Genomic DNA, 26550 nt, shown 5'->3' on the forward strand with positions numbered 1-26550 from the left:
ACGGTAGAATTCTCTTAAATGTAGTTCACAAATCTTTCTAAATCTGTTAGTGAGCACTTCTCCTTTGCTGAGATAGTCCATCCACCTCATAGGTGTGCCATATCAAGATACCGAGTAGACAGATTGCACAGGTGTACCTTAGACTGTCCACAATAAAAGGCCATTCAAAATGTGCAGTTTTATCACAGTATGATGTCATAGATTGGTGAGGGAGTGTGCAATAGGCAATCTGACTGCAGGAATGTCCACCAGAGTTGTTTGTCATGAATTGAATCTTAATTTATCTACCATAAGCTGTCTCGGTCTCACAACCTCAGACCACGTGCAACCACACCAGCCCAGGATCATTCAGCATCTTCACCTCCAAGATCGTCAGAGAACAGCCACTTGGACATCTGCTACAACAATCGAGTTGCATAATCAAAAACATTCTGCACAAACTCTCAGAAACCATCTCGAGGTCACGACCTGACTGCAATTCATCTTCAGAACCAACTTGAGTAGGCAAATGCTCACATTTGATGGCGTCTGGCACTTTGGCGTGGTGTTCTGTTCACCAATATTTCACTGTATGGGGGCGAGCGGTTTGCTGATGTCACAGGTGCATTTTATTGGTAGCATTTTGAATGCACAGAGATACCTTGACAAAATCCCATAGTTGTGCCATTCCTCCACGACCATCATCTCATGTTGCAGTATGATAATGCACGGCCCCACGTTGCAAGAACCTGGACACTCCCTGGAAACTGAAAACATCCCAGCTCTTGCATGACCAGCATACTCACCGGACATGTCACCCATTAAACATGTTTGGGACGCTCTGGATTGTTGTACACCATAGAGTGTTCCAGTTCCTGCCTATGACCACGCTTGTCTAATCAGCAGATACCATACCTGTGAGATGGATGGATTATCTCGGCAAAGGAGAAGTGCTGACTAACACAGATTTAGACACATTTGTTATCTATATTTGAGAGAAGTAGGCCTTTGGTGGACATAGAAAAAAGTTTTAGATCTATGAGTGCAGCTCAGGAAAGATGGGAGTGAAAACAAGTGCTGCATTTAAATTGTTTTAAGTGAGCATTGTTATCTTTTTAAACATAGAATTACTGATACAGCTCTTGTACAGGATCTTTTTAGATTGTGCAGATATATCTAATGTTGTAGCCAGTCAGTGTATGTCATTGCTTGGTGGACATGCGCGCCAAATGTAGAAGATAATGTCCATCACAAAGAGAAGCCTGTGTTACATTTAAATGAGCATCAGCCTACAATGAATATGACAGCTCCCTCCCACGTACTGGATGCATTGTGTTCCAGCCTGTGTGTGTGTGTGTGTGTGGGTGGGCACACGTTTGTGTGACACCTCCTTTGCGATTTACAACATCTGATGGTGCAGCCTCATTTCTGCGGGCCATCACAGTCGACTGGAAGTGGCTTGTGTGGGCATCAGAGAGCACTCAGAGCAACATGTCTACATCTTCACCACTCTGCAGTCCTCTTTTTGTCCTTTGAAATAGGCAATTAATAAGCTTTGGTTAGTTATGAGCAGCCTAAAAATACAGTACAATGTTCCCTCGTTTATCGCGGGGATAGGTTCCCAAAATAGTGAAAATCCACCAAGTAGCCCAATATATTTTTTGACAATTATTATACATGTTTTAAGGCTGTAAAACCCTCACCATACACTTTATAAAGGGGACTTATTATGCTTTTCGTCTTTTCTGACCTATAAATATTGTTACATTGTTGTATTTTTACGTTAAACGATCCCAACGCGTCAGATAATGAGGTTTGCACATTTGGAAGTGAGCCTTGATATCAGTTTTGGATGGCTCTGCACGCTGTGTTTTACGGAGTTTACCTAGTTCCACTGACGTCAATGCAACCTGGATTTTCTTATATGGGCACGCCCAGATACACGGTGTAGGCCTGCCCTCCCCCCGTTCTGCTTTCTCTGATCACCGTGTTAGTAATGGCTCCCAGGAAATGTTTGTTCGGTTGTGAGGGAAAGCTAATTTTGTTTAGCTTTCCCTTATGAGGCTCTATAGGAGTCCAGAACTCAATACAAAGGCCCAAAAATGAGTATAGCAGGTCTCCTTTAACATTTTCTAACATGTCTCTCTTGTTTAAACACTTTCAAAGTTCAAATTTTGTTTTAATAATGAAACTAATCGACACAAGAAATTATTAAGTGACTCACGCGTATTCACTCCTCTGACCGTGCCTCATCCTGCCGTAGCATTTTTGTGTCCTTGTTAAAACATATTGCTCCTGTCGTCGTAGCTTCTTTCTTAGCCATGACCACAAGAGTAGACGGCACAAAGGAGATTGATTGACAATGGTCTACAGCCAATCAGGATGCAGAATACAAAGGGTGGTGCAGACAGAAGAGAGAGAATAGAGAGACACTGCTGCCTGCTAAAGCACAGAACTACAACACTCAACTTCGCAAATCTTCTTCAAGGGCCAGGCTCAGCCTTTAAAAAAAAAGAAGCACAACAATTACACTAAAAAATCAGCGAAACAGCGAGTCCACGAAAGGTGAACCGCGATGTAGCCAGGGAACACTGTATACAGTCAGTGGCAAATTGATGTTGAATGAGCATTATTATCTTTGTCAAGATTTTTCTACAATTCTCCTAAACTGGATCTCATTTGACTTTGAAGTTGTGTCTAATAAACTGTCCAGTGCATTCATTAAGATTAAAAAGTGCTCAAGGAGATTGTTTTTATAACATAAGCGCATATGTAAAATGCTAATTACAGATTTCTACTTACAAGATGGCTTCACTAATCTTTCCTCAAAATTTGTTAATGTTTTACAACAGCGTTTTATTGAAGGACAGGACATACAGTATATAAGCTGCACTTGTTTGAATAACCAGCAAGAGGCACTCTACTGTCTGATTTTTGAGAAAATAATCTTTCTTATGACTCCTGTAAACTCAGTCAATATTGTCACAGTTGTGCAGTCTTAGAAGCAAATGCCAATGTTTCAATTCTGTTGTATGGGCAACATAGGTCCATTGACAATATACAGTACCAATCAAAAGCTTGGAGACACTATCTCATACCAAACTTTTGACTGGTACTGTATATAATGTATATATACATAATTATGACATACAACATGCAACACAATATAGTACACACTCTACTTACCTGGGAAAAAAAATCAAATGTGAGGGTATAAGGTTACTTTATTGCAATCATGTATATAGATATTAATGTAACATTTTTCTCCTCCATTAACAAACTGTGCATCATGATGCTCTCTAGAGAAAAGTAAGTAGGCAAAAAAAAAGGAGTGAAACACAAGGGAGAGGGTTGCTGGAGGAGGGCGACGGCGGGGGGAGTGGGAGAGTTGACCAGAGGGGGAAAGAAATGGCAAATGAGGACAGCTGAATATTCATTATCAAGCTACACTCGGGAGGTATCTCATGGTTCTGATGGTATTGTGTCATGTGTGGGATCGCTGATGATGGCAGAAGAGTATCTAAACTGCTCAGGGTTGTTGGCTTGTCACTTTCACAGGAAGTAGACCTTACATGGTGGATGTAGCTCAGACAGCTGATTCAGTCAGTTAATCTGTTAAGGGGTTAGGATACACCCCTCAAGGTCTCCCCAAACGATGGGTTAATTTAAAAATGTTGCTTCTTCAGTCAATTACAATCCCTGCCACAACACTCAGAAGAATACGGCGGTCTTCTGCAGACGTGACTCCACCTTTTTAAAGAGGGCTCTTAATTTGCATAACTTGCACTGCTTCACTTTTGTCACCCTTTCATTCCTGAGACCCCCCTCTCCATCATTGCCCCTTTGCCCTTCCAGGCCCATCCAGGGACCCCATACACCACCATGCAGCTCAGGGTCCGCCAAAGGATCGTCAGGAGGATTTTTTGCCATCACAGCAGTCTGGTTGTATTCTGCCAGTCTGGTGAGAAGATGCTTGACTATCTCAGGACGAGCCTTAGCCATATCTGATCTCTCATAAGGGTCAGAGGAGATGTTAAACAACCAAACCGACTTCCCCACCTCGTTGCGCCGCTTTTCCAATCTCTGCCACCTCTCTGGACCGTCTGCGAAGGCTTGCGGTGGCGTCCAGTCACCATCACCCACATTTCCAGTCAACAGCTTCCAATCACCAGCCCTTATGGCTGCCCTCACTGCTGTGTCCCAGATGCCAAAGCCGTTGAGCACCAAGGCCTTGTCATAAGGCTCCCCGGGTTTCCTGGAGACTGGGTCAATGTTGAAAAGGATTTCAGTGCGAGGAGATGGTAGACCCTCGCTGATGGTGCCCCACACATCATGACCATCCAGACCATGGAGGGAATGTAGGGTCCCAGACAGCGCCAGTAATGTGGGATACCAGTCGGAGACGTGTATCAGTGCCTTGCTGACAACACCCTTCCTCTTCAGAAGGGGACTATGGACAAAGCCAACCGCTCGGATGCCCCCTTCCCAATAAGTCCCTTTGCCACCTCTAAGTGGCCAGTTGCTGCCTCCCGACAGAGGCTGCCCGCCATTATCAGAGGAGTAGATCATTACTGAGTTTTCATAAAGTCCGTTGGTCTTCAGCTCTTGTACCACTTGCCTGACTCCATCATCCAGGCAGCTTAACATGGCTGCATAGTGGCGCCTGACACGATTGCACTGAGAACTGTATGGGTGTAGGAAGTGGTCAGGTACCTGCAAAGGTGTGTGGGCGGCCTGAAGGGACAGATAGAGGAAGAGGGGTATTTCGGGGTCATGGCTCCTCAGAATCTGCTTCACTCTGTTTGTATAAAGGGAATAAGACTGTTGGCAACATTTTCAACTGGAAATGGATAAGGATGTCTAGTTCGGAGCCTGAAACAACTGTGACACTTACCTGTCAATGTAAAGTAAAGTCGAGTAATTGCCAGCCATCTCCCACGCTGGCCTGTCTCCATCATGCAGGTCAAATCCGCAAGCTTCCGCCCCGTCCCAGCTCTGGTAAGAGAAGTGATCCCCGCTGCCAGTCAGCGTCCCAAGGAAGCTCTGGAAGCCTCGCCCCGTGGGTAAGCAGCCGGGTCTGCAGAAGCCCAAGTGCCATTTCCCTACCATGTGGGTGGCATAGCCTACCTCAGCCAGACGCTCGGGTAGGGTGGGGATGTCTGGGGGGAGGCAGAGAGGTTGACGTGGCCGGATGATTGAATGCTGGAGGCCGGTGTGAATTTGGTAGCTGGCTCCCAAAGAGAGGAAAGAAAGGAAGCTTGATGAGATGTTGGTTGTAAATAAAAATATGAGTATTTCACAGAATGGTAAGAACAAGATTTCACTCTTGGTTGTCAGAAACATCATAAAACAGTTAGGTCCAACAGTTTCAGGCATCTACTATACAGTATGTCTTTTTTTTTGGTGTAATAGCCATTTCTTCAACACTGATTAAACAGTTTAGCATAATACAAAAAACAAAAGCCTACAGTGTGTATTTTTGTTTAATTTAATCCAACCTATTCTTGACATTTAAATAAAAATCAGACAGTCATAGCAGAGAAGTAATAGGCCCCTGAACCAGACATGGTAACCTATTTTCTGTCAGATACGACTATGAAATAAATGGTAAATGACTTACCGTCCTGTTATGAGTTGGCTGCGAGAGGGTGAGCAGATTGGTTGGACATAATAATTTTCAAGTTTCACCCCATCCGCTGCCAGCTGATCCAGTGCAGGAGTGTGGATATCGGAGCCATGGTAGCCAATGTCACCGTAACCTTGGTCATCTACCATGACAAAGATGAGATGGGGGGCTTTGGGCCCTGGCGCCTTTCCTGTGCCATGCACTCGTTCCCCACTGCAGCCCAGGCCTCGGAGCCAGTTCTCCCAAATAATTAGGAAAAATGCAAAAGAGATAAAGCTCTTCATCTTCAGTGACTGCTCTACTTAGTCCGCAGAAGGTAAATCTCAGGATGGCTTTTGCAGAAAATCGTGGATCTTCCAAAGTCGAAAAGTCCTATCTGTCCATTTTTGGAAATCCTAAATCAAAAGTAGTATGAGACAAGGGTAAATTGGAGCCAGACACCATGGCAGGTGTCGGATGAAATGCAGAGAGGGGCAAAGAGTTGTGAATGTGCGACTGAGCGTCAGAGAGACACACCTTTGCAGTACCTTATTACATTCCTCTGGACTTTTGGGCGCCTCACACTTTGGCTGTAAACCGTGTGGTCGACTGAAGTGCACACACGCACACAGAGACATACAAAATGCATTAAACTGGCATACAACCCAAATGTCTCAGAGCTATATGAACTGAGGGTCCGATGTGAACTTGAAAATCTGAATTAATTCCTTGGGCTCACAAAAGAAGATCAATGAGGTTATACGTTGTCAGAGCAACATGAATGCACATGAAGTCTTTCAAACTAAATAAATATACTATAATGTGTTATGTATGCTCCCAAACCTGTCAGAATAAAATGGCATTTAAAGTTGCTGTCACTACTACAACTATTACTACTATAACAAAAACAATTGGCCAAACGTTGTCATTCCCTCTCTCGTTTCCTAATTGCCACTCTTATTAAAGTAACATTAAGAGAGCAGCAACCGATTATTTAACTATTACTTCCTGCACACCGCATTTCAAAATCATCCTGGAAATCTGCAATAGAAATCAAATAATCCCCCCACCCCCCGTCACCTTTATCCCACTGCCAGATACCGCTCAATTAATAGTCACCTGACAACAATTACCGCTCCACTTGGGACTATGAAAACCGATCTGACCATGAAGGAACATCCGGCGCTGTGATGGGACTTTGTATCGACCATATAGGCTCTCAGCCTTCACATCATTGCCATCCCCTTCCCATAACACAGAGAGGAAATCAATGGCTCACATTCTGAGTCAATTTTCTACCGTATGTTTTTGGAGCAACCTCTTGTTTGCCTCACCCCGGCGGCAAATTTCTCGACCTTTTTGTCTACAGAGAGAATGACGACCGTGCGAGAGGCACAGAGTTATAAGGCAGGAGAGGAAATGCTGCTGTGGCAAAGCGGCGGAAGCCAGTTAGAGGGACGCTGGATGGGAGTGAATCATAAACAAAGCTTGTCGCTTTTAATTTTGAGTCTCAAGGTGTAGCCTCAGGGACAGAAGAATGAAAAAAATTTGAATTAGTTTAAAATGGAAAGTGAAAAAAAATCCATGCAGTCAAAGTGCAAATGTAAAAAATATTCGGCTATGTATGAGTCTGAACACACATTCTACAATAGTGGGGCAAATCACTAGAGGATCCACTGCTGATTTGGTAAGTTTACCCCTTACAAAGACATTAGAAGAATGTGACGTGGTCAGACGAGACCAGAATGAAGCTTTTCGTTTTTGAAAACAGCAAAATGCTGAATATGACCCCAAGAACACCATACCCACTGTCAAACGTGGATGGGTCTTGCAGCGTGACAATGACATAAAGCATACAGCCAAGTATGCTTTATGTCCACAAAGGAGTGGTTCAAGATGAGTGGACCAAAATCCCCCTTGAGATGGAGTGCTGACCAACTATAAGAAACATATGACCTCTGCACTTGCCAACAAGGTTTTTTTTTGTTCTCTGTTAAACTAAATCTCCAAAACTATAGACTGTTCCAAGTTTTCGTAAGGGGGAAAACTTACAAAATCAGCAGGGGATGGAATAATTATTTCCCCCACTGTATGACAACATGGAGACCTTGATTGTGGAGACTCAATTTAAGAACTTCTGAGATTTCAGTCTTGACTCAAGGTTGAAGTAGCCCTGCGTCTTTAAAACCAAGGACAGAGAGTTACAGCACACAATACAAAAGATGCAGATGGCATCATATCAAAGCTAGACTTGGAGTATATCTCTCAAAGCACTACCTTTATCTTTAAACTGTTTGATTGTGACTCACCAAAAATTAAAGGAAAGGCACAAACCCCATCATTTGTGTTTATGTGTGTATGTAAGGTGGTCATAAGGCCAGTGGAGAGCGCCATCCTGGGGATTGAAGTAATAATGCATATTGCATATTGCAAGTAATAATGCAAATGTTCAATGGTTTTAGCCCCAAGGCAATTGCTAAAATAAGATAAAAGCAATATTAATGATCAGAAATAATATAATTAATACACAGTCGAAACTAAATATCATGTGAATGTCAGTAAAAAGCTACATTTACAGCAAAGTGCAAATGTTATATTTTCTAATGGAAACAGAACCTTTCTAACTTGACATTTTGAAAATGTGAGACTTCCAGGGAGTCATGTGAAACGTGTTTCCTGAAAGGCCACGCAAAGATTTTGTGTGCAGTCTGCTGTCGTAACGTCATCCATTACAAAACTAACTCCAATGACAGATACACAGACAAGCGGACATGTTTAAGATTATTTGTAGATGACAGGTGTAAAAATCATTACTCACCTATATATCCTATATACCTCAGTATGGTTATTTATGCAGCGCTTAAAGATACAGGCCCACAGGAGAACGTAAGATGTGTCAAGCAGGTTGTCTGCTGTACTGAATATTTTTAACTAAAATGGGGCCGCTTATTCAAGTGTATTCTTAAAAAGGCTGAAACTCTGCTTAACTATGGCAGGGAGTCCAACACGTACTATACATACCACAATAGACAACACTGATATTTAAACATTGGAAGTCAACTCAATCATCTTATTATTTGCAATAACAAATGAGAGAAAGAACCCAGGAGAAAAACAACTGGATCACGTACTGCCGCAAGAGGGAGTTGTTGGCACGACTAATCTGCAAAGCTGCATTACTGTCGTTCATATATTTGGCCCTCTCTCTGTCCCCGGCGTAACTGCAGATCTCATATAATCTGCATCAGTTTTGTCCGTGTAAGGTAGAACATGCTTTAACTTGTCAGATCTGACACCGTCCCCAGGAAAATGGGTGACATTTCCTCTTGAGTGTCTGACCCAGGACTGATCTTAGTTACTATCCTGAGATCTGGAGACAGCTGCAGAGCCAAGCTGCCAGGGGGAGCAGCTATCATTGGTAACCTCCAGTAGCGTTTATATTAGCGATGCGGCAGGGGGAATCCAGCCTATATCAAACAGTTTAAAGGCCAGCCTGTGCCCCAGAGGAAAATATAGCACAATTTATCCATGTTTACATGCACCTACTGTGTGTTTCCTGGGATACTATGTATACAGCAAATATGGCACTGTGTTTGTATACGATTACATTTCCCATAATGTAACACTAGGTACAATACTATTGTGTTCTAACACTAAAAGACTAATTGACAAGGTGCAAGAGAACAAGAGAAAGATGGAAGCAATGAGAAGCCTCACTGCATGTTGAACGTTTATGGCTAATACGTTGGTTTTATCGATTTGACTTTTAGGTTTTATATGCTGCATTAGTCACTGTGTGTATCACGAGTAGGCTTTACGTCAATATCCATGGGGATTAATTTAGTCCAAGGTAAATCCGATTGGGTTTGATGATCAGTTTCTCTACTCCAAGGTTGACATTTGTAATATTGAATGTATACCAAATGTTGGGGTCCTGTTCTGCAACAATAGCTTATCTACGGCTGCAACCACAACCAAAAAGATTGTGCCGTGGCTAAAAGATACATGGGCTGTAGGATGAATCCATGTAACTGCTTGCCAGCACATAAAGACAGCTTTACACTGAATTACAAGTAAATTTGCTTGGCTTTCCTGTCATCGCACACCATTAGTGTGTGGGTTTAATACAAGCCACCAAGGGCGCCATCTGTATGTCATTTACTAGTTACTTAGGAATCCCAGCTTTGGACACTTTTCACTGTAGCTATGCAGGCTGTTCATCCTGTATTTATCACAAAAGCTCACTGATGACAGCCTAGAATGTCTTCATACCCATGAGGACCCGGCTGGATGCCACAGCAGCCTCAATGTCCACAACAAGCAATGAATGGACTGTTGGTGACATACTGTAAATACAAATCATATCAGAACTTGAGATGTTTGCTAAAAGTTACAGAGGTGATTAAGCTAATGAATATTGAATATATAAAAGGGGTCTATTTTGATGTTCTGATGTGTTCACTTTTTCTTGGTCTCCAGAGGAGCAGAGGTGGTGGCAGTGTCCTATTTTTGGATGGGCTATCAGCAACTCAGTTCCACAGGTCTGAGTGACAGGACATGTGTTAGCGCTAGAGCCGCCCCTCACTCGTTTGGGCCAGGCATTCCTCCGTGTAAGCAGACCCCCTCCCATACGATACCTCCCTCCTGCACTCTTGGCTATGATAGTTGGCCCACTGTGGGCATGAGTGGGTGCACAAAAGTGTGTGTGTGCGTGTGTGTGTGTGTGTGTTCAGGTGTGAGCCTCGGCCTCGGGGCTGGACTTAGAAAGACGTCAGAGCTCGGACAGTGTGGCAGGCAAAGCGTTGGTCAGAGTTTGTTCAGGGGGGCCCTGACTGCTGACCATGGGGCCAAGGCATTGAGGGGCCCCGGACGAAAACATTAAAAACGCAAAGAGCAGGGGGATACGCAGGAAAAAAAATCTTAAAAAAAAAAAAACAGTCGGACGGCATCACAATGGTTGCAGAAGAAGTGTTGATTACATTGTCTGGTGGAGCGCCATGGGGTTTCCGTCTCCAGGGTGGCGTGGAACATCACAGACCACTCCAGGTGGCAAAGGTAAGATGGGCCTCTCAGTGGGTTAAATGATGCTGTTAAAACATTCATCTGAAGCAGGTATTTTAGGGTTTGTGAGAGGGATAGTGTATAAAGAAAGTGAAGTTTTAATTATCCCAGACTGAGTTGGGATGTAAATATGGGAATATGAGATTAGCGCTTAGGCTAAGCACTTATTATGTGACCTTTATACTTAAAATTCAAATGGGAATGTTGTGCAACACACACACACACACACACACACACACACACACACAAACCCCTTCTATAATTAATAATAATAATAATAAATAATAATGATAATGTGAAATTGTTATTTATGAATGACTTTGCCAAAACTATTTGTATAAATTGTGGTTCATGTCCGCATTGCAGCGGAGACGTTTATACCTTTGCGGTTATCTCACTACAGACCGTTAATGTGTCTTTATTGTGTACAGCTTTGGGTGAACATGCCATTGTGACTATAACCACTGTGGTCGTGTTTAACCTGTCAGGTTATTTGAGATTTATATGGAAACACTTGCATCACAGCAGCATAGCATGAAAGTCTGGATCAAGATGCCGGGGATTTCAATAAATCAGGGTCCGCTTCAGCATTGTAGTCATCTGTTGCCTTACAAGTTTTTTTATGTTTTTCTGTTAGCTATCTAGGTTTAATCTACAGCTTATCCATATTTTTATGAAATGGTAAAATCCTCCCATTTTCCAATGAGACAGCTCAGATATGTTGAATGCTCACATTTTCTTCAAACTTTGAATCACTCACCTCATCTCTGTCAAGCTAAAACGACTCGAGCACACTGAAGTACAAAAATTAACTTTTATGAGGACCTTTGTTGAGTTCATATTGATATAATTCCAGCTTTTGAGTCATTGACATCATCATTCGTCACAAGGTGTTTAGACTGCTCACAAACAATTCAATCCAAGCACACTTTTATTAAGGGTTCACTGGGCAGGTGTCTATTTTTGGTCAAGAAACAGCAGGTCACGGGGTTAGCCAGGGTGTATATTTCAGTTCAGCACTAAAAAATCAACCTCATACACTTTGTACTTGCTGTCCTCAGTATGGAGTTGCTTTAAGAGGAGCGGATCACTCTCTTTCTGGGAAGGAAAGCCTGTTACCTAGACCAATCATATGTCTACTAATCTTGAATAAGATGATTAAGTTAATGAAGACATTCACTTTACATCCTAATGAAAATAAATGTATCACAGATCCTACATTAAACAGATTAACCTCAACACGTGACAGCTTGCATATGTATGTAGACGCACACACTGTTGTGGTGCATACACAGCAATGGGAGAAAAGCAAATCACCTTTACGGCAAAGGACAGCTGTTCCTGTTCTCATCTACACCAGTGTGCTCCTTCACCCCAGAGAGCAGGAAGGCGTAGTCATGTCAGACGTCATGTACGCCAACAGGTGTATGATGTCTGACAGTTTGGGGTTTGGGAGCGTTGGGTTTGTGCCTGTGGATCTTTGGCTGTGCATGTTTGTGTGTTTATTTATGAGTGAAGGTGTATTTTTGTACCAGCGGTGTGCTCCCGTGTGTGTGTGCGTGTGTGTGTACGTGTGTAGAGTATTGAAACTGTTACGCTTTGTAACCACAAGGTGACTGAATGAATAACTGATATCTTGACCAATTTAAAAGGCTTCTCTAAATATGGATTTGGGGTTGCGTTACAAGCAAGCAAGAATAGCTAAAGAGAAAACTAATTAAGCTGACCAATGTAAGTCTAAAGTCAGTGTAGTATTGACAGGGCAGTACTTTATACTGAAAGTGCACTTCATGGAAATATTGTGAATGTCTGCTTTGAATTTATTATTGGGCCTATGGACATGGTTTGCATTAGACCTGAGGCACTTTAGTGCAGGCGCAACACCATGGTTCTGGCAGACCTTGGGCACAAATAGCAGAGCTCCAAATGAAGACGGCTGCTGGCTGGCATTTGCCTGTTTAAGTGTGTATGAGTGTCCCACTTGAGCTGCAACATGTGGCATCTGTTCACAGCAAGACCAAGCTGTCAGGAGAAATCCACACATTTACAAATAGTGGACATCCACTGACGAGCCATACCACCATAACCAGTGACACATGAAGGAAATAAAACATTAATTGGCTCATTACAATGACACCTGTCAGTGGGTGCTAAGATGGAATACTGGGCCCTGGATGTTCCATTAAATGCAGTGTTCAAAACTCAGTGTTTGCATTCCTTGATCTTGAGAGATATACACCAGGGACAGGAGACTTGACGCTGATCTTCATGTTTGTTTCTTCAGATACGTAAACGCAGCAAGGCCTGTAGAGCGGGACTGAGGGAAGCAGATGAGCTGGTGTCCATCAACGAACAGTCATGTGAATCGCTATCCCATGCCCAGGCAATGAACCTCATAGACAGCTCTCCAGGGATACTGCACATTCGTGTCAAAAGGTCAGAGAAGAACTAAATTAAACAGGTTCATCTAATTTAAAAAGTAAAGCTCTGTTTTTGAAAGGTAAACTCTTACTACTTATAGAGTACCTGCCGGATTTCAGTCAGTGGTGCTTGTCACCCGCGCCCCATCTCCTCGCATCGACAAGGAGTACCGTGCTTCCCTGCAGGCCCTGTCGTCCACCGACCTCCATCACCAAGCACCCATCCGTGAGGTCCACCGTAGCCGCTCTTCCCTAACCAGCGGACTGACATCTCCACCTGGTAGCGAGGCTTACTATGGAGAAACTGATAGTGACGCAGATGTGGCAGGTTACGAAAGGCAACGCAGACCAAAACGACGCAGCCCCAGCAACTCTAACACGGCGAAACCAACAGGAAGAACCTCTCCTGAGGGCGGGGAGACGTCAGAGATGAGCGGCTATGACAGTGCTCCAGATGCACATGCGTACCCAAATTTGTCAGATGCACGTGGGGGAGGTGGAGACGGGGGGCTCCCGGGGGTGGCACGAAGGGAAGTGATCTACCAGCCACCTGGTCCAGGAATGTGGTCCTCCCAGACATCAACTGAGACTTCTTCCATCATCTCATCAACAGACGACCAGGGGCCACGCGACGGAGAGCAAGAGGAGGACTTTCTAGAGATTGCTAACGTGCCACTGGTATCCCCTGAGAGGGCAAAAGAGGCAATGATGTTGGGATCCCGCAGTCAGCTCGTGCCCATGGTGGGCCCTGTGAATAAACCAGTCGATGAGGAACTTACAACAACCTACATGGAGAAGGCCAAGCAAGCCAGTAAGTACAGCTATCTATAAACATTCTCATAGGTATCCTGTCAAACAGTGACACACAGTACAGTGTCACAAAATTGTCCATGATGAATCAAAGAACATGTCGTGTCCTTATTTTTTATGTTCTCCTTCTGATCACCTACACCACAACTTTCCACAAGCTTGCACATACATTAAATCACTCACAGATTTATTCTTCACTCCAGCTAATGTGAGAAGCTGAAGGCTTGCCTGGAATTTTTTCTGAAGTGCTACTGCAGCAGATTAGGAGAGTGATAGCTGTTAAGGCATGACATTTGGGATGGGTTTGTATGATGACCTCAGAAATATGATGACCTTGCTGCTGTATAGTATATACGAATGTTCTTGCAATCAAATCTCGAATAATAAAATGCATCCAGTTCATATTTGGACAAGATGCATACTTTAATTAATGAGTTTGGTTTGTGTAATGAAAAGTCTGTTATGAATTATTCCTAAAAGTTGTGGCTTATATAACCTGCAGAGCTCAACCGAGGAGATAATCCACAGGACAAGCATGTAAAGGAAGCCAGAAGCAAGTGTAGAACAATTGCATCTCTACTGACGGATGCTCCCAACCCTCACTCCAAAGGGGTACTGATGTTCAAGAAAAGGCGACAGCGCTCCAAGAAGTACACCCTCACAAGCTTTGGCAGCGTGGATGAGGATCAGTGTCCAGACTCACAAGAAGAAGATGGAGTTTTACCTGGCAGTGAATCAGAATTTGATGAAGAGGGCTTTTCGGCAGTTCCTGACCCAACATGGGATAGTGACTACTTGAATATGCTAGAGAAGAGAGCAACTGCAGGCATCGAGGGTCGTGGGGATGGGGAAGAGGATGCTCCAAGTCCAGGTTTGAATGCCACTGCAGGGAAGGGTGCCCAGCTGTTTGAGCAGCAAAGAAAAAGGGCTGCTGAGCATGCAAAGAAGGTGGAGGCAACACAGTCTCAGGCTACCCAACAGTCTATCATGGAGCAAGCTCAGATGTTTCATCCAGACATGCATATGCAGATGCAGCCACATCTACAGCAAGAGGTATCCCAAAACACAGGTCAGATTTCTGTTGCAACGTACAGCATGCCTAATGGAGACCTATCCCAGGCAGCAGTTAGGACAGCTAGCATGATGACCTCATCTCCACCTGTGGATGTGATCACGGGCAATATAGCAACAATAGAGATGTCCATACCAGAAGTACCCGCCAGTAATGTTCTCAACAGAACTGCTCGTCCTTTCACACCTGGCTTCATTGCTATCCGGGCTGCAACTGCTCCTGTGGCATTCAAACCACCTGCCCCAAAAACAAACCAGCGAGCTACATCTGCAGCTGCTGTGCCACCACGATTTTCCACTGTCCCAGAGCAGGCTATTAATGCTACATCAGTAATGTTACAGTTATCTCCTGGTCCTCCTGGCCCTGCTAAACCTTCTGGTCCTGTAACTGATACAGCAGAGGCTCCTGTTATTCTAAACTCTTCTGCCTTTACCTCTTCTGTAGAGGCAACACAAACAGCTCAACAGACAACTGTGGCTTATCCAGTTCAGTATGTAACTGCACCTCCAATGCCCATACCGTCAATGCCCCCACCTCCACCACAACCAATGCTTTCAGCTCCAATTCCTCCTATATCTCAAATTCCCAGTTCAATTTATACAGTTGCTGTGGTTCCTCCAGTTGTACCAGTTACTCCTCAACCACCACCTCAAATTTCCATGACCCCTGTACTTCCAGTGTCCATAGTCTCCCAGCCTGAAGCTGTCGCACCAACCTCTGTTGCTGGTCCAGGAGGTCGAACAGGAATCTTACTTGAGGCTCGACGCCGTGGTGGCAAACCCAAACCTATGTTCACTGTGCCAGAAATCAAGAAAAACTCACCAAATCCTGAACTGTTGTCCATGGTGCAGAATCTTGATGACAGAACCACCCAGCACAAGTATGCCCAACCATTCTCAGAAGTTTTCTATGATGGCATGCAGGAAGGAAGCAATGCTGAGGTTGCTGCAGGGAGGATGCCTCCCCCAGTAGCACCTAAACCTCGGGTTACGCAGGAGGCCCCACAGATTATCCAAGCAGGCGGTAAGGGAGCTCAGCTCTTTGCTCGTAGACAGAGCCGCATGGGTAGGTATGTTGTGGACACCCCCTCAGAGACCCCCTACCAACAGGAAATTGCCCTGCATAGTGCTGGCCAAGACCTTGACTATTCCTCCAACCCCTCAATTCCGTCTCAATGGAAATACTCCCCCAATGTTCGTGCCCCTCCACCCATTGGTTATAACCCACTCCTGGCGCCCTCTATCCCTACGGGGCCTCAGAGGAACATGGGCAAGCCGAGCAGCAGGGGGAAAGAAGGCTCCCAAAGAGAGGGTATAAAAGCTCTGGATTTTATGAGAAGGCAGCCCTATCAGCTTAACTCTGCCATGTTCAACTACAGTGGAAGTGCTGGTAATCTATCAGCCGGTCCATCTTTCCAGGATCAGAGGCACGGCCACTGTACAACAATGGTGGGCAGCTCACTAACTTCACCAAAGCAAATACCTGTAAAAACAGCTCGTACCTATGAGATAAAGCGATTCTCAACACCGACACCTATGTCCGCTCCATCTCTGGTTCCCAAAGTCCTTGCACCCCGCTCAGCTACTACCCTCGGAGAGCGTATAGATCACTCTGACATGACCACTCCACCTCCTGGTCTCACGCCAGACACCAACTTGGCACACATCCCCTTCAGGGACCCACCCACACCTTCACTTTCCACCCAAATGGCTGGATTGCCCAGCCTTCCAAAATTATCTGCCATGCCTCTCCTGAACCCTGGGCCTGAAGCACCAACACCTTACAGTCCAATCTCCTACAACACTGGACTCCAGGCAGCCAAGCAGTTCCAGAGCGCTCCTGAGCTCAGCATCCTTTCCTCGTTGCCTCCTCTCAAGGCCAACGCGGTTCAGGCACCCAAACCACGTTTTGTTGCTACCAAAGGAGGTGTACAGCCTCGTGTGTGGAGACCCGGGGCAATTTAAGGAGGAAAGAAACCACTACTGCACCTGGACATTATCATGTACTGTTCACCTGTTGTTGTCATTACTTGTGGTATGGGTGGGGGGGGCTTTTGCTAGTGCTCGTTGGTTTGTTGCGAATTGAGAATAACACATCGTTTCAGAAGCTTTTTGGTCGGGGATTGCTGGTTCACCAGGTTTTTAGAAAGGGGTGACTATAGGAAGATATTTACATACAAATTATGAATGAATGAATGATAATTATGTTAATCACGGTTACTTTGCTGACATAACTTTATTCGCATGTATCCATATGTATCACTACCACACTTTATGCCGTGTAGCCCACCATATACCAGGGGGAGATGAGGTTTTAGCAGATGTATTTCATATAAAAATATCAATTACATAACCTTCACTCCGTTGTTAAAATACATGAATTTTGTGAAATGTAAATTCATATTTGTACTGTATACAAACTATGGAATTAAACACTGTGAATAACTCCTGTGGCATAATGGTATTAAGTCACCTTATAAAAACTGAATGTAGCTTTGTTAGTGGATGTCACAGCTTCTAAATACAACAATAGCGCAGCAGGAACTTCATCCTATTAAGTGTGATCTTTAAAGATATGTGTACATTTCATTAAACAAATAACACAAAGTAAAGATTGGATATTTTATTTTGTTGATTTAATTCAAAGTTGTGCAAGGGAATGTTGACCTACGATGAAGCACCAGAATTTAGAAAAAGGGTTTATGATACGAGAGGGGCTGTGGAGAGTGAGGATAAGAATGGGCCTGATAGAGGAATGGAGTCAATAATAAACATTACAAAGGAAAGTATCATGAGCATCGTTTTGGATGCGAAATGCAAAGTGGAATTGTTAAAGTAATGAAAACCCACAGCCTATAGAATTTAAAGGAGGATGACAAGAAAGGACCAGGACTAGAGATTAGATTAGATTAGATGGTTAAAATGAGGAAAACTGATGCACTGTGGTGTGCGTGTGTTTTCATTCAGTTTTCATGTGATGTCCATATACTTTTGATTGAATGTTGTTATTTTAGCTGAGGTTATACTTTTGTTATTTTCTACTATTCCAAAAATATCTCCTCCAGCTATCCCTTGCATTGATGATGCCATGCCTGCAAAACGTTTGGGGATATGAAGGTGTAAAGAATGATAATGAAAATGTGTCTGGATACTGAGAACGTGAGTGGAGTTGTTTATATTTACAATAAACTGAGACGTTTTAGACGAATAAAATTAGATCTGTGGCACTCTCAACTTGTCTCATATGTCTGGTTCTATACTGACCTTGTTGCTCATTGGACAATTTTTTACTTGAACATACACTATACATTACACACATTGTTAGGTATACACACTCAACTGGTTGAAATACATTTCTTACATACTGTATACACAGTAGCGGTTCCATGGCCACCCCTATTTAACAATTTTCGTAGCAGAATAACATATTGTGGCGTGTTCGGGAGGTGTGCGCGTTGGCTTCCCAGCATTCCTTGTGTTTGTGTTGATCGCACCATGAGTCAGTGGTTAGAATTGATGACCCTCTATTCATTTGCGCCGTGTTGGCTAAGCTGCCTTTAAGAGAACTTCATTAAAGTAAGTTGAAGTTTGCCTCTTGCCATTTCCTGTGCAAATCAAGCTTGCCGTAATAATGAGACTCTTGCTCTATATTTGATTCTTGGGTTGGTTATAACCACTTCATGTGAGCAGCATTGGGGGCGCTAGTGTCCCGCCTTTAGAGGGCATCCATCAGATGCACATATCCTGAACTGATGAGCAAATGAGCGCTGAGCACAAATTAATAACAATCTTTTTTTCCCAAATAAAACTGACTTTAAAATTTTTAGTCAAATAAAAGGTCTTCCTTTTTCCTGATTGTCCTTCTTTGGTGAGGGGTAACAGACATATAAGTTGTGATGACTGGCTAAAGGTGGAGTACATTTTCATGTCAAGCCAATCAGTGCCAGAGTTTAATTACTGTAGGCGGGTGTTGTTACAAACCTCCGTACGCCGCAAACAGCCAATGGCGAGTCTGAAGCAGTCTGTCGAGTTAAAACTAGTGTTTTAACAATGTAAGTACCGGCGATACTTCAGCGCCATGTACCAGAGAAAAGAGTTGTGTCCGTGTCCGATGTGAGTGACTCTACCCTCATGAAACATCTCTCAACTGCATACGCCACTACAAAAGTAAATCTAAATTCGGTCACACTTTACACTAAGGTACACAAAAATACAATAGTTACTGAGAAACTAATGAGGAACGAATGAAGAACTAATGAGGAACTAATGACTAAGGCATATAAATTTAGACTAGTTACTAGGAACTAATGACGAACTAACAAGGAACTAATGACCGGAGTAGCTACTGAGGAACTAAGGCACATAAATTTAAAATAGTTACTGAGGAACTAATGAGTAATTAATGAGTAGTGGTTAGGGTTAGGTAGGTTCGTTCCTCATTAACTACTGTAATTTTGTGTGCATTATTGTAAAGTGTTACCCTAAATTATTTCATATATTTAAAGGTTTTTCAAAAGAGTAACTAATTACATTTATGTAAGAGTAATTCCGTGACTTTTTGGGGAAAGTAGCTAGTAACTACAACTAATTACTTTTTAAAAAATAATTTGCACACTGATAAATTATCATGCTTTTTACCACATATTTTTAAAGAACAGTACAACCTCCACCAGTATTTTTTTTGTTAACTTAAAACCTATTGGAGAAATACATATTAACTGAAAAGATGATACCAGTTTGAGTACTTTGATCCTATACTGTTCAATACTGTACTGTACTGTACAAATAAAAAGAGAATGTTAAACGAACAAACAAATGTAGGAAGTTAAAATTAGGGTGCCGAAACAAACAATATTTTTATGTTGAATTCGCAGAAATTTCTGTATTGTTCGTTTTAACAATTTCATTAAGTCTTTCATTAAATTATGAATTCGTGTTTGGCGTTTTTGCGATATGGCTGGAAAGGAAAGAAAGAACAGCTGTGATTATTATTTTGCATCATACTGGCCACTGGGGGGCGCTGGAGTACTGCGGTGCTTCATGGGGCATTTGGGTGCCAAGCTGCAGACTCACAGGTACAGTATATAGCGCGCTATTAATGGTGAAAACAAAGTTTAAGAGTATTTTGTATATAATTGCCTTGTACAATGGATAGAGATATAGAAAGAAGTAGTATCATGTGTGCCTTCTAAAGACCCAAAGTAAAACCATGAAAATCTAAATAATAAAATGATTAATAAAATCAACAGTATGTTAAGGAAAGCTCAGGTTCTATAAGACAATTAAGGTCAAAAGACGTAAGCAATATTAATTATGCTGTCATTATTATTTTCTTTATCCATCCATTTCGTATAGCACTTGTCCTCATTAGGGTCACGGAGCCTATCCCAGCTGAGCCCTCGGCCAAAAGACGGAGTACACTCTAGGCTGCTTATTGTCTATTTTATTATGATATCAATAGTTTTGTGTGTTTTCGTTTTCAGCATTACCCCTGTGCATATTATGTATATGGGCAATACTGTTGACAATCAATTTGACTTTATTTGTGAATGATGTGAATAGAGAAATAACTACTTTAGCCACAGTATGAAATCTAAGATGTATATTAACGATCTCATAGAGTATTGTATTTTGTACAACAATATGACAAACATCACAATTATGAGTTGTACAGTAGTGTCGGGTGTAAAGAAGCTGACCTTCCCTTTGAAACACAAACTGACTTAAACACACATGTGCTTAACCTCAGACTTGTACTATGTACATGTGTGCATTACACTTTCTCTCACACCGTGTAGCCTAAACACACCTCCTGGTCCCTTGAGGTTATCCTGTAACTGATTTTACTTCCCGGCGTTCCTGCTGCTAAATATACGCTCCCAAACCATCTGTGAGAATGATTTTGTTCCGCTAATATCACCATCAGCACTTTCAGCTGGCCAAAACACAGGCACCCCCCACCGCACTCCCCCAACCACACCCCCCATGCCTTAGGAGCCCCTCAAACCCTATTCATACTCCTCAAAATCCACCTCCTCCCCTCCTTCTCCTCCAACGCTGCTGCCACCCACACAGACCCAGCCTGGAAGAAGACCTGCCATCTGAGTGAAGGGTGGGTATCGCACAGCCCCCGGACTGGGATCCAGCTAGTCGTAGGGTTCAGAGGCGCTGGGGGATTTGTAAACTTGGGATCTTGGGTCTCTTACTCCTCTGTTTGGCATTTATAGGTCGGTCTCTCCCCCCAACAGGATTATAAAAAAAACCCTCAGGTGAGTAGATCAGCACGCAATCAGTGTGCACACTCCTCTTTTCATTGTCTAATAGTGTTGATTAGTACTGTAAAAGAGAGATTGGAAATTAAACGTATGCTTCTTCTTATAATTTCTTAGGAAATCAGATGTGAGGAAATTAAATTAATGATATTATGTATTTCTTTTAATGAGAATGCTTTGAAATGATTACGTATCACAGCTACTGCATCTTAAAAAGACCAAAGGAACGGGTGAATATGCTGATCCTCCCTCCTCTGTGCACTGCATAGATTTAATATGCCGTCACCAAACCCTGAAAGAGGGGTGCTAAATCCCAACGGCAGGAGAGGGGGGTTCTGGAGCTTGTAATCATCTTCAGGGACTCAAAAATGCATTCGAAAGCCAACCAGCTACAAATTTGATGGATTTTCAGTTGTGTTCCACAAACACAACTACTTTCTAGGGGTGTGTTTTGTGGGCTGAAAGGATGTATCAGTCTTATTTGACAACCAAATGACGCAGTTACTCTTCACTAAATGTCTTGGCTGGGGATGCATTTTAAAAATAGCTGTGGTGGGTTCAGTTACAGCCACCCGATGTGATGTTTTGCCTTTTAACGAGTCGGGTGGGCTAGACATGCAAAGTCCTGATGGTGCTTATATGCATCTCAAAAGAAATATCACCGAATAGCATTTGTCAATGCCGTCTATGTGCACACCTGAGCAAAAGTGAGCATGCTCATTGTGCTATACTGTATGTATCCTTCAGTAGGCATCTGTTTCACTGGGGGAATGTCTGGAATCTGAGGGCACCGACATCCCCCTTGAACTTGACAAATGAGCAGTGCCCATGGTGCCTGCCTGTGTGATGCATCCAGGTCCAAGCGGCTCGACTTTATGGGTTGTCCATGCCTATACGTGTTGACAGTAAACAGTGAACTCTGGAACGCTGCTGCTATGACACACCCCCTCCGTGCATCTGCGCCTAAATGCAGCAGATTTGAGTCATATTCCTAGTTTCATATAAACATTTTGTACTATTCTCTCTAATGTAATTATTTACATTTTGCTTAATTTCGTGGAAATGTACAGCAAGTGTTGCTTTTGCTCATTTGCATGTTAGTTTTTTTTCTGCATGTTTTGACACATGAGTAGTAGTAAGCGTTGTTCTCACTGTGTGTTTCCCCCAGTCATGCCTGTAAGAACACCTGCTCCCATTACCAAGAGGAAAAAGCCCTCCAAAGTCATCATTGACCTATCAAAAATCAGTCAGGATGGTAAGGATTAATTATTTCCTCAGCATCACAATATGTTATCTGGGGAGTCTTTCTGTTTTTGTAAGCAAAAATATATAAAATGTTGATTGATTACAAGGTTTTAAAAGACAACTGCGAGACGATACAGTTCTACAATAAAATAAAAATGCAATACCATCAACAGAAGTTGCTTTGCTTTAACGTGTCGACGCTTCATAGATTTTTTTTGGGGGGGGATGGTCCTTACCTAGAGTACGAGATCGTGCCAAATATATCAGAGTTCGACTTGGGAAGAAAGATCGGGACACCAAAGGACATCATGCTGGAGGAGCTCTCGCTGCTCAAGAACAAAGGCTCCAAGATGTTCAAGATGAGGCAGCAGCGGGTGGAGAAGTTCATCTACGAGAACAATCCTGACATCTTCTGCAGTGACTCCATGGTGAGTGCCTGGAGTACATGGAACAGTCCAGGTAAAGCAGGTGCCATGAGGAAATGACAAAGGTTACATTCATCACGTTCTTTTCAGGACAACCTGCAGGGGTTTGTCCCCTCACTGGGTGGTCACATGGGGAGTCAGACGATAAACCTGGGTGGGCATTTGCTCAGCAAGGACGTAGGGCAGCTGCATTACGGAGTGTTTCAGTATGGACGTGGGCCCCCCGTGCCTCCTCCAAAGCCGGGAAGCAAGGGCGGAGTCGCAGCAGGAGTTGCTGGAGGAACGAGTGGTGCAGCGGGACACGGTGGTGAAGGCCAGCTTGGGAAAGATGGAAAAGAAGACAAATCTAGTGAGGGGTCTCTACTGAAAGGTTGGTATGACAGTCGCAAAAGGTACAGAGAACATAGCTTCCCAACCTTAAGAAATAATGTGGGACTCATAAAATCAGTACAGCTATTGCATTTGTTAACAATGAAGCAAGCCTTTCCAATACTCTGAGTTGGGGGCTTGCTGCTTTCTTTAACATCAATTGAAACAAATATGTCATTGTTACGGCAATACATTGTGTATTTGTGTAAGTTTGGGTCCCAGGGATGAGCTAAATTTTTTAACGTGAGCTGAAAAGGTTTAGGAAACAACGTAGCCTTACTGAACAGCATAAACACTAATGATCACGAAAAAGAAAAAACAGAATGACTGTCGTGTTTCCCAATCAGTAGTTCCTAATACTTTGAGCTTTTGCCTTCACAATAGATGACCATGCCCTAACATGACTAAGTAGACGTAGGCTGAGACCTGCCAAGTGTGTCTCATTTTCCAGCTGAGGACACTTCCTCGACAGGTGGTGGAAAAGATGACGCATCCAAAAAGATGCATGTGAAGACCTACGTATCACCATGGGAGAAGGCCATGAAGGGCGATGAAGGTTTGTTATCCACTCTAAAAATGGCAATGCCTAGCCCCACTAAGCAAAAGGACCTGCGCAACTACAAAAGCTTCAACAGGTACCTCCCTCAAGGACTTTATTCATAAATAATTTCAATGTTTCTGGTTGAACTCACAACTTTTGGGGGTTTAACTTTGGAGGTTCCACAATAATGACTGACTGAGTCAATTTTATTCAGGACGGAGATAAATTGTCTCTTATGCACTTAAAATTTAACAACGCTACTTTGCGGAGTACCTCTGGGTTCCATCCTTCGACCTCAGCAGTTTTAAATTTACATGACCATCCTCAAAGCAATTATTTGAAGATGATAACCACTGCACTGTCTTTTTTTTTTTTTTTTACTAAATCACCTTGTATTGCTAGGAGTGCCATGCCCTACGGCGGATATGAAAAGGCCAACCAGCTCATGAAATTCCAGCTGCCAGACACTGTAAAAATCAAAGTGGTGGCCGAGCCCCCGGTGGTGTACCAGCAAGACATCAACCTCCGACCTTCCTTCAACCGCACGCCCATTGGTTGGGTGGGCAGCAGTGAGCCCAGTAGCATCCATGTGGAGGTGGATGGCGTGCCCTACGATGGGGAAACCGACGAGCTGTGAAGAGTAGCCATGTTGTCATTAACGCCCACTGTGCTCAGACTAACACATGCAGTACATGCAAAGAAAACATGACAGAATGCATGCATACATGCTGGCATGCACACTCACTTTAGAGAAGCAGATTTTACTGATGGCCCACATGACATGCGGCAATGTTCTTGCTCTGAAAGGCAAAAGAACACAATGTACACATTTTACAGATTAAACGTGCCTGTTGTACTTTATATCAATGTGTCTGCATGTCTTGTTGTTGTAGCCAAGCTCCTCTGTGTTTTTAAGTTTCATCAAAGTGAGGTTGCATGCGGACATTGAACTGCATAACACTTAACCTATGATATTAGCCACTGTTTATCTTAAATAAACCCTTGTTCAAACTGCAACAATGATCTTCGTTCATAAGACGTTGTTTGCTTTGTGCAAATGTATGCTACTGAGATAGCAATATCTATAAAATTTTGAGCGGCAATTAAAATTTTATGACTCTTTTAAGCATGTAAAAAGAGGTCTCATAAACCAAGAAAAGATATGTGTTGATAGATAGAGGGTAAATATCTTGCCTCCATCAAGCATGTTGTGCATCCTTATGTGTCTATCAGCAGCAACACATAAAAACTACCTGTGTTGGAGATCCTGAATATTTCTCACTTGTCATTATTGCGGAATTGTTTCTGAAATGTTCTTAGTTAATAATGCATTGATCTTACTAACAATATAGGAAATACAGAATGTGCAAGGTCTCAGATTCAGCTTGTGTGCATGATAGCCATTTCCTATTGAATAAGTGAACATGTTAAATGTTAGTTATATCATAAAAAATATCACTTACAATCAATAATAAACCAATTTATACTGTATAACATTCCAAGACAAATACATATTCCGCCACAATCAAGAAAAGAAGATGACAAAAGTACACTGGAATGTTTTCCGAGAGTCATCCCAACCAGGTGGGGGCAGCCATATTGAGAAAGCACCATCCACGGAGAAGAATAACAGAAAGCGGAAGCAATACGCTTTCGTGCGTCGCTTTTATGTGCACTAAAGTTGCCATTCTACCATATATTTTCTTTCGGATTGTGTGGCCGGCTTTTGAAAACAACAAAATGGAGCCCAACTTGACATTTCTAGGTAACTCGCCAAATAAACGTTTAGCTAATGCTAGCTAGCTGCCGAACTAGTATGGACGGTTACGGCTTGACTGTACTTGAATGACAAGACTCGGGGAGCAGTATTGACAAAGTAATTATAAATAAATATTACACAACTATGACATTACCTTACTTTTTCCTACCGAAGACGTTACTATGACTTTACCGCTAACCTGACTGTCGTAAAGCATTGGACGTTACCTAGCAACGGTTGGCACCTTCCCAATAAGCATTGCTGTATGTAATACTACTAATGTTACTTCTGTCAACAAGGTCGCTAAAACAAACTTGGGCGCTGAAGTGCCAGTTTCTAACATTGAGACTACGACACTATATTTAGCTACATTAGAGGGAAGCTACATGAGAGGGAGAAATATGAGTATGAGTGAGTATCTTGGTGTTAATAGAGTGCATATTATGTTACTCATCCTATTGCAGGTGCACTATAGCAAAGGGATTTTTACCAGATGACATCCAAACCTAAGGTCCAGTTAGCGCCGTTGCCATGGCCTGAGCTCCTTCTCTACTGGCTGCTGTCCTTTGGCTCTCATCTCTATTCTTTTTATGAACTTCACAGATTCTCAAAAGGTAGGATAATGCCGTTGTTACCCTGTCTTGTTGATTTGACAGGAAAATATAGTTGTTTGTGTTTGGGCCCTGTGTTTCAGAGCACGAAGCGGGATTAGACAGAGAATTTCAACTGGACAGCGGACTTATTCAAGGTTTTAAAAGGGTATGCTCAGTTCTTATTTTAGACATGACTTCAATGCCGTGATTATAAATGTATGAGTTTTGATCAGGATGCAGCAGACTTTGAGTGGACCTTGTGGACCAAGTGGGCTAAGAAGTCCTTGCTGTGGACTCTGATCGGACATGGTGTCATATCCAGATTCTGCAGCATCTTTTACCCACGGGTTGGAAACATCTTGTATTGTCCCACCTCACAGAGGACTTCCACTGAGTATCA

The 26550-nt window shown here is 43.0% G+C and overlaps 4 protein-coding genes and 1 long non-coding RNA gene across 6 annotated transcripts in view; 3 read left to right on the forward strand and 2 right to left on the reverse strand.

The window, feature by feature from the left end:
* Positions 1–1407: 1407 nt before the first annotated feature.
* On the reverse strand, positions 1408–26499 carry LOC129193799 (uncharacterized). The gene is made up of 6 exons (XR_008573615.1): positions 25712–26499; positions 24544–24598; positions 24188–24429; positions 22985–23206; positions 22700–22899; positions 1408–1509 (listed from the first exon to the last, which is right to left on the reverse strand). It is a non-coding gene; the product is annotated as an uncharacterized LOC129193799 (long non-coding RNA).
* si:dkey-174i8.1 (arylsulfatase I) lies at positions 3691–5926 on the reverse strand. Its single transcript, XM_054798458.1, has 3 exons — positions 5600–5926; positions 4874–5206; positions 3691–4777 (listed from the first exon to the last, which is right to left on the reverse strand). Exons 1-3 carry the CDS (start codon positions 5887–5889, stop codon positions 3691–3693), a joined length of 1710 nt encoding a protein of 569 aa, XP_054654433.1. The 5' UTR covers positions 5890–5926.
* Positions 10402–18478, forward strand: synpo2la (synaptopodin 2-like a). The gene is made up of 4 exons (XM_054798437.1): positions 10402–10639; positions 12930–13081; positions 13167–13876; positions 14378–18478. Exons 1-4 carry the CDS (start codon positions 10538–10540, stop codon positions 16909–16911), a joined length of 3498 nt encoding a protein of 1165 aa, XP_054654412.1. The 5' UTR covers positions 10402–10537; the 3' UTR covers positions 16912–18478.
* myoz1a (myozenin 1a) lies at positions 20941–25072 on the forward strand. Its single transcript, XM_054798461.1, has 7 exons — positions 20941–21058; positions 21174–21215; positions 22387–22473; positions 22704–22891; positions 22979–23258; positions 23730–23892; positions 24201–25072. The coding sequence occupies exons 3-7, from the start codon at positions 22389–22391 to the stop codon at positions 24433–24435; spliced, it is 951 nt and encodes a 316-aa protein (XP_054654436.1). The 5' UTR covers positions 20941–21058; positions 21174–21215; positions 22387–22388; the 3' UTR covers positions 24436–25072.
* Positions 25309–26550, forward strand: part of hhat (hedgehog acyltransferase) — a 28495-nt gene continuing 27253 nt past the window's right edge. For both annotated transcript variants that reach the window (XM_054798459.1, XM_054798460.1), the window contains exons 1-4: positions 25309–25563; positions 26022–26171; positions 26252–26316; positions 26384–26497. In XM_054798459.1, the coding sequence (XP_054654434.1) occupies positions 26051–26171; positions 26252–26316; positions 26384–26497 (300 nt within the window). In that variant the 5' untranslated portion in view covers positions 25309–25563; positions 26022–26050. The remainder of the gene's footprint in view (positions 25564–26021; positions 26172–26251; positions 26317–26383; positions 26498–26550) is intronic.

Source organism: Dunckerocampus dactyliophorus, chromosome 14, assembly GCF_027744805.1.
Source record: "Dunckerocampus dactyliophorus isolate RoL2022-P2 chromosome 14, RoL_Ddac_1.1, whole genome shotgun sequence".
Classification (NCBI taxonomy): Eukaryota; Metazoa; Chordata; class Actinopteri; order Syngnathiformes; family Syngnathidae; genus Dunckerocampus; species Dunckerocampus dactyliophorus.

Coding starts and splice junctions, on each gene's coding strand:
- synpo2la (XM_054798437.1), top strand. CDS start 10,538: ATGGTTGCAGAAGAAGTGTTGATTACATTGTCTGGTGGAGCGCCATGG. Junction 10,640..12,929: donor GACCACTCCAGGTGGCAAAG/GTAAGATGGGCC, acceptor TTGTTTCTTCAG/ATACGTAAACGCAGCAAGGC. Junction 13,082..13,166: donor CTGCACATTCGTGTCAAAAG/GTCAGAGAAGAA, acceptor TACTACTTATAG/AGTACCTGCCGGATTTCAGT.
- myoz1a (XM_054798461.1), top strand. CDS start 22,389: ATGCCTGTAAGAACACCTGCTCCCATTACCAAGAGGAAAAAGCCCTCC. Junction 22,474..22,703: donor ATCAAAAATCAGTCAGGATG/GTAAGGATTAAT, acceptor GTCCTTACCTAG/AGTACGAGATCGTGCCAAAT. Junction 23,893..24,200: donor AACTACAAAAGCTTCAACAG/GTACCTCCCTCA, acceptor TTGTATTGCTAG/GAGTGCCATGCCCTACGGCG.
- si:dkey-174i8.1 (XM_054798458.1), bottom strand. CDS start 5,889: ATGAAGAGCTTTATCTCTTTTGCATTTTTCCTAATTATTTGGGAGAAC. Junction 5,207..5,599: donor AGCCAACTCATAACAGGACG/GTAAGTCATTTA, acceptor TTTGGGAGCCAG/CTACCAAATTCACACCGGCC. Junction 4,778..4,873: donor ACTTTACTTTACATTGACAG/GTAAGTGTCACA, acceptor TTATACAAACAG/AGTGAAGCAGATTCTGAGGA.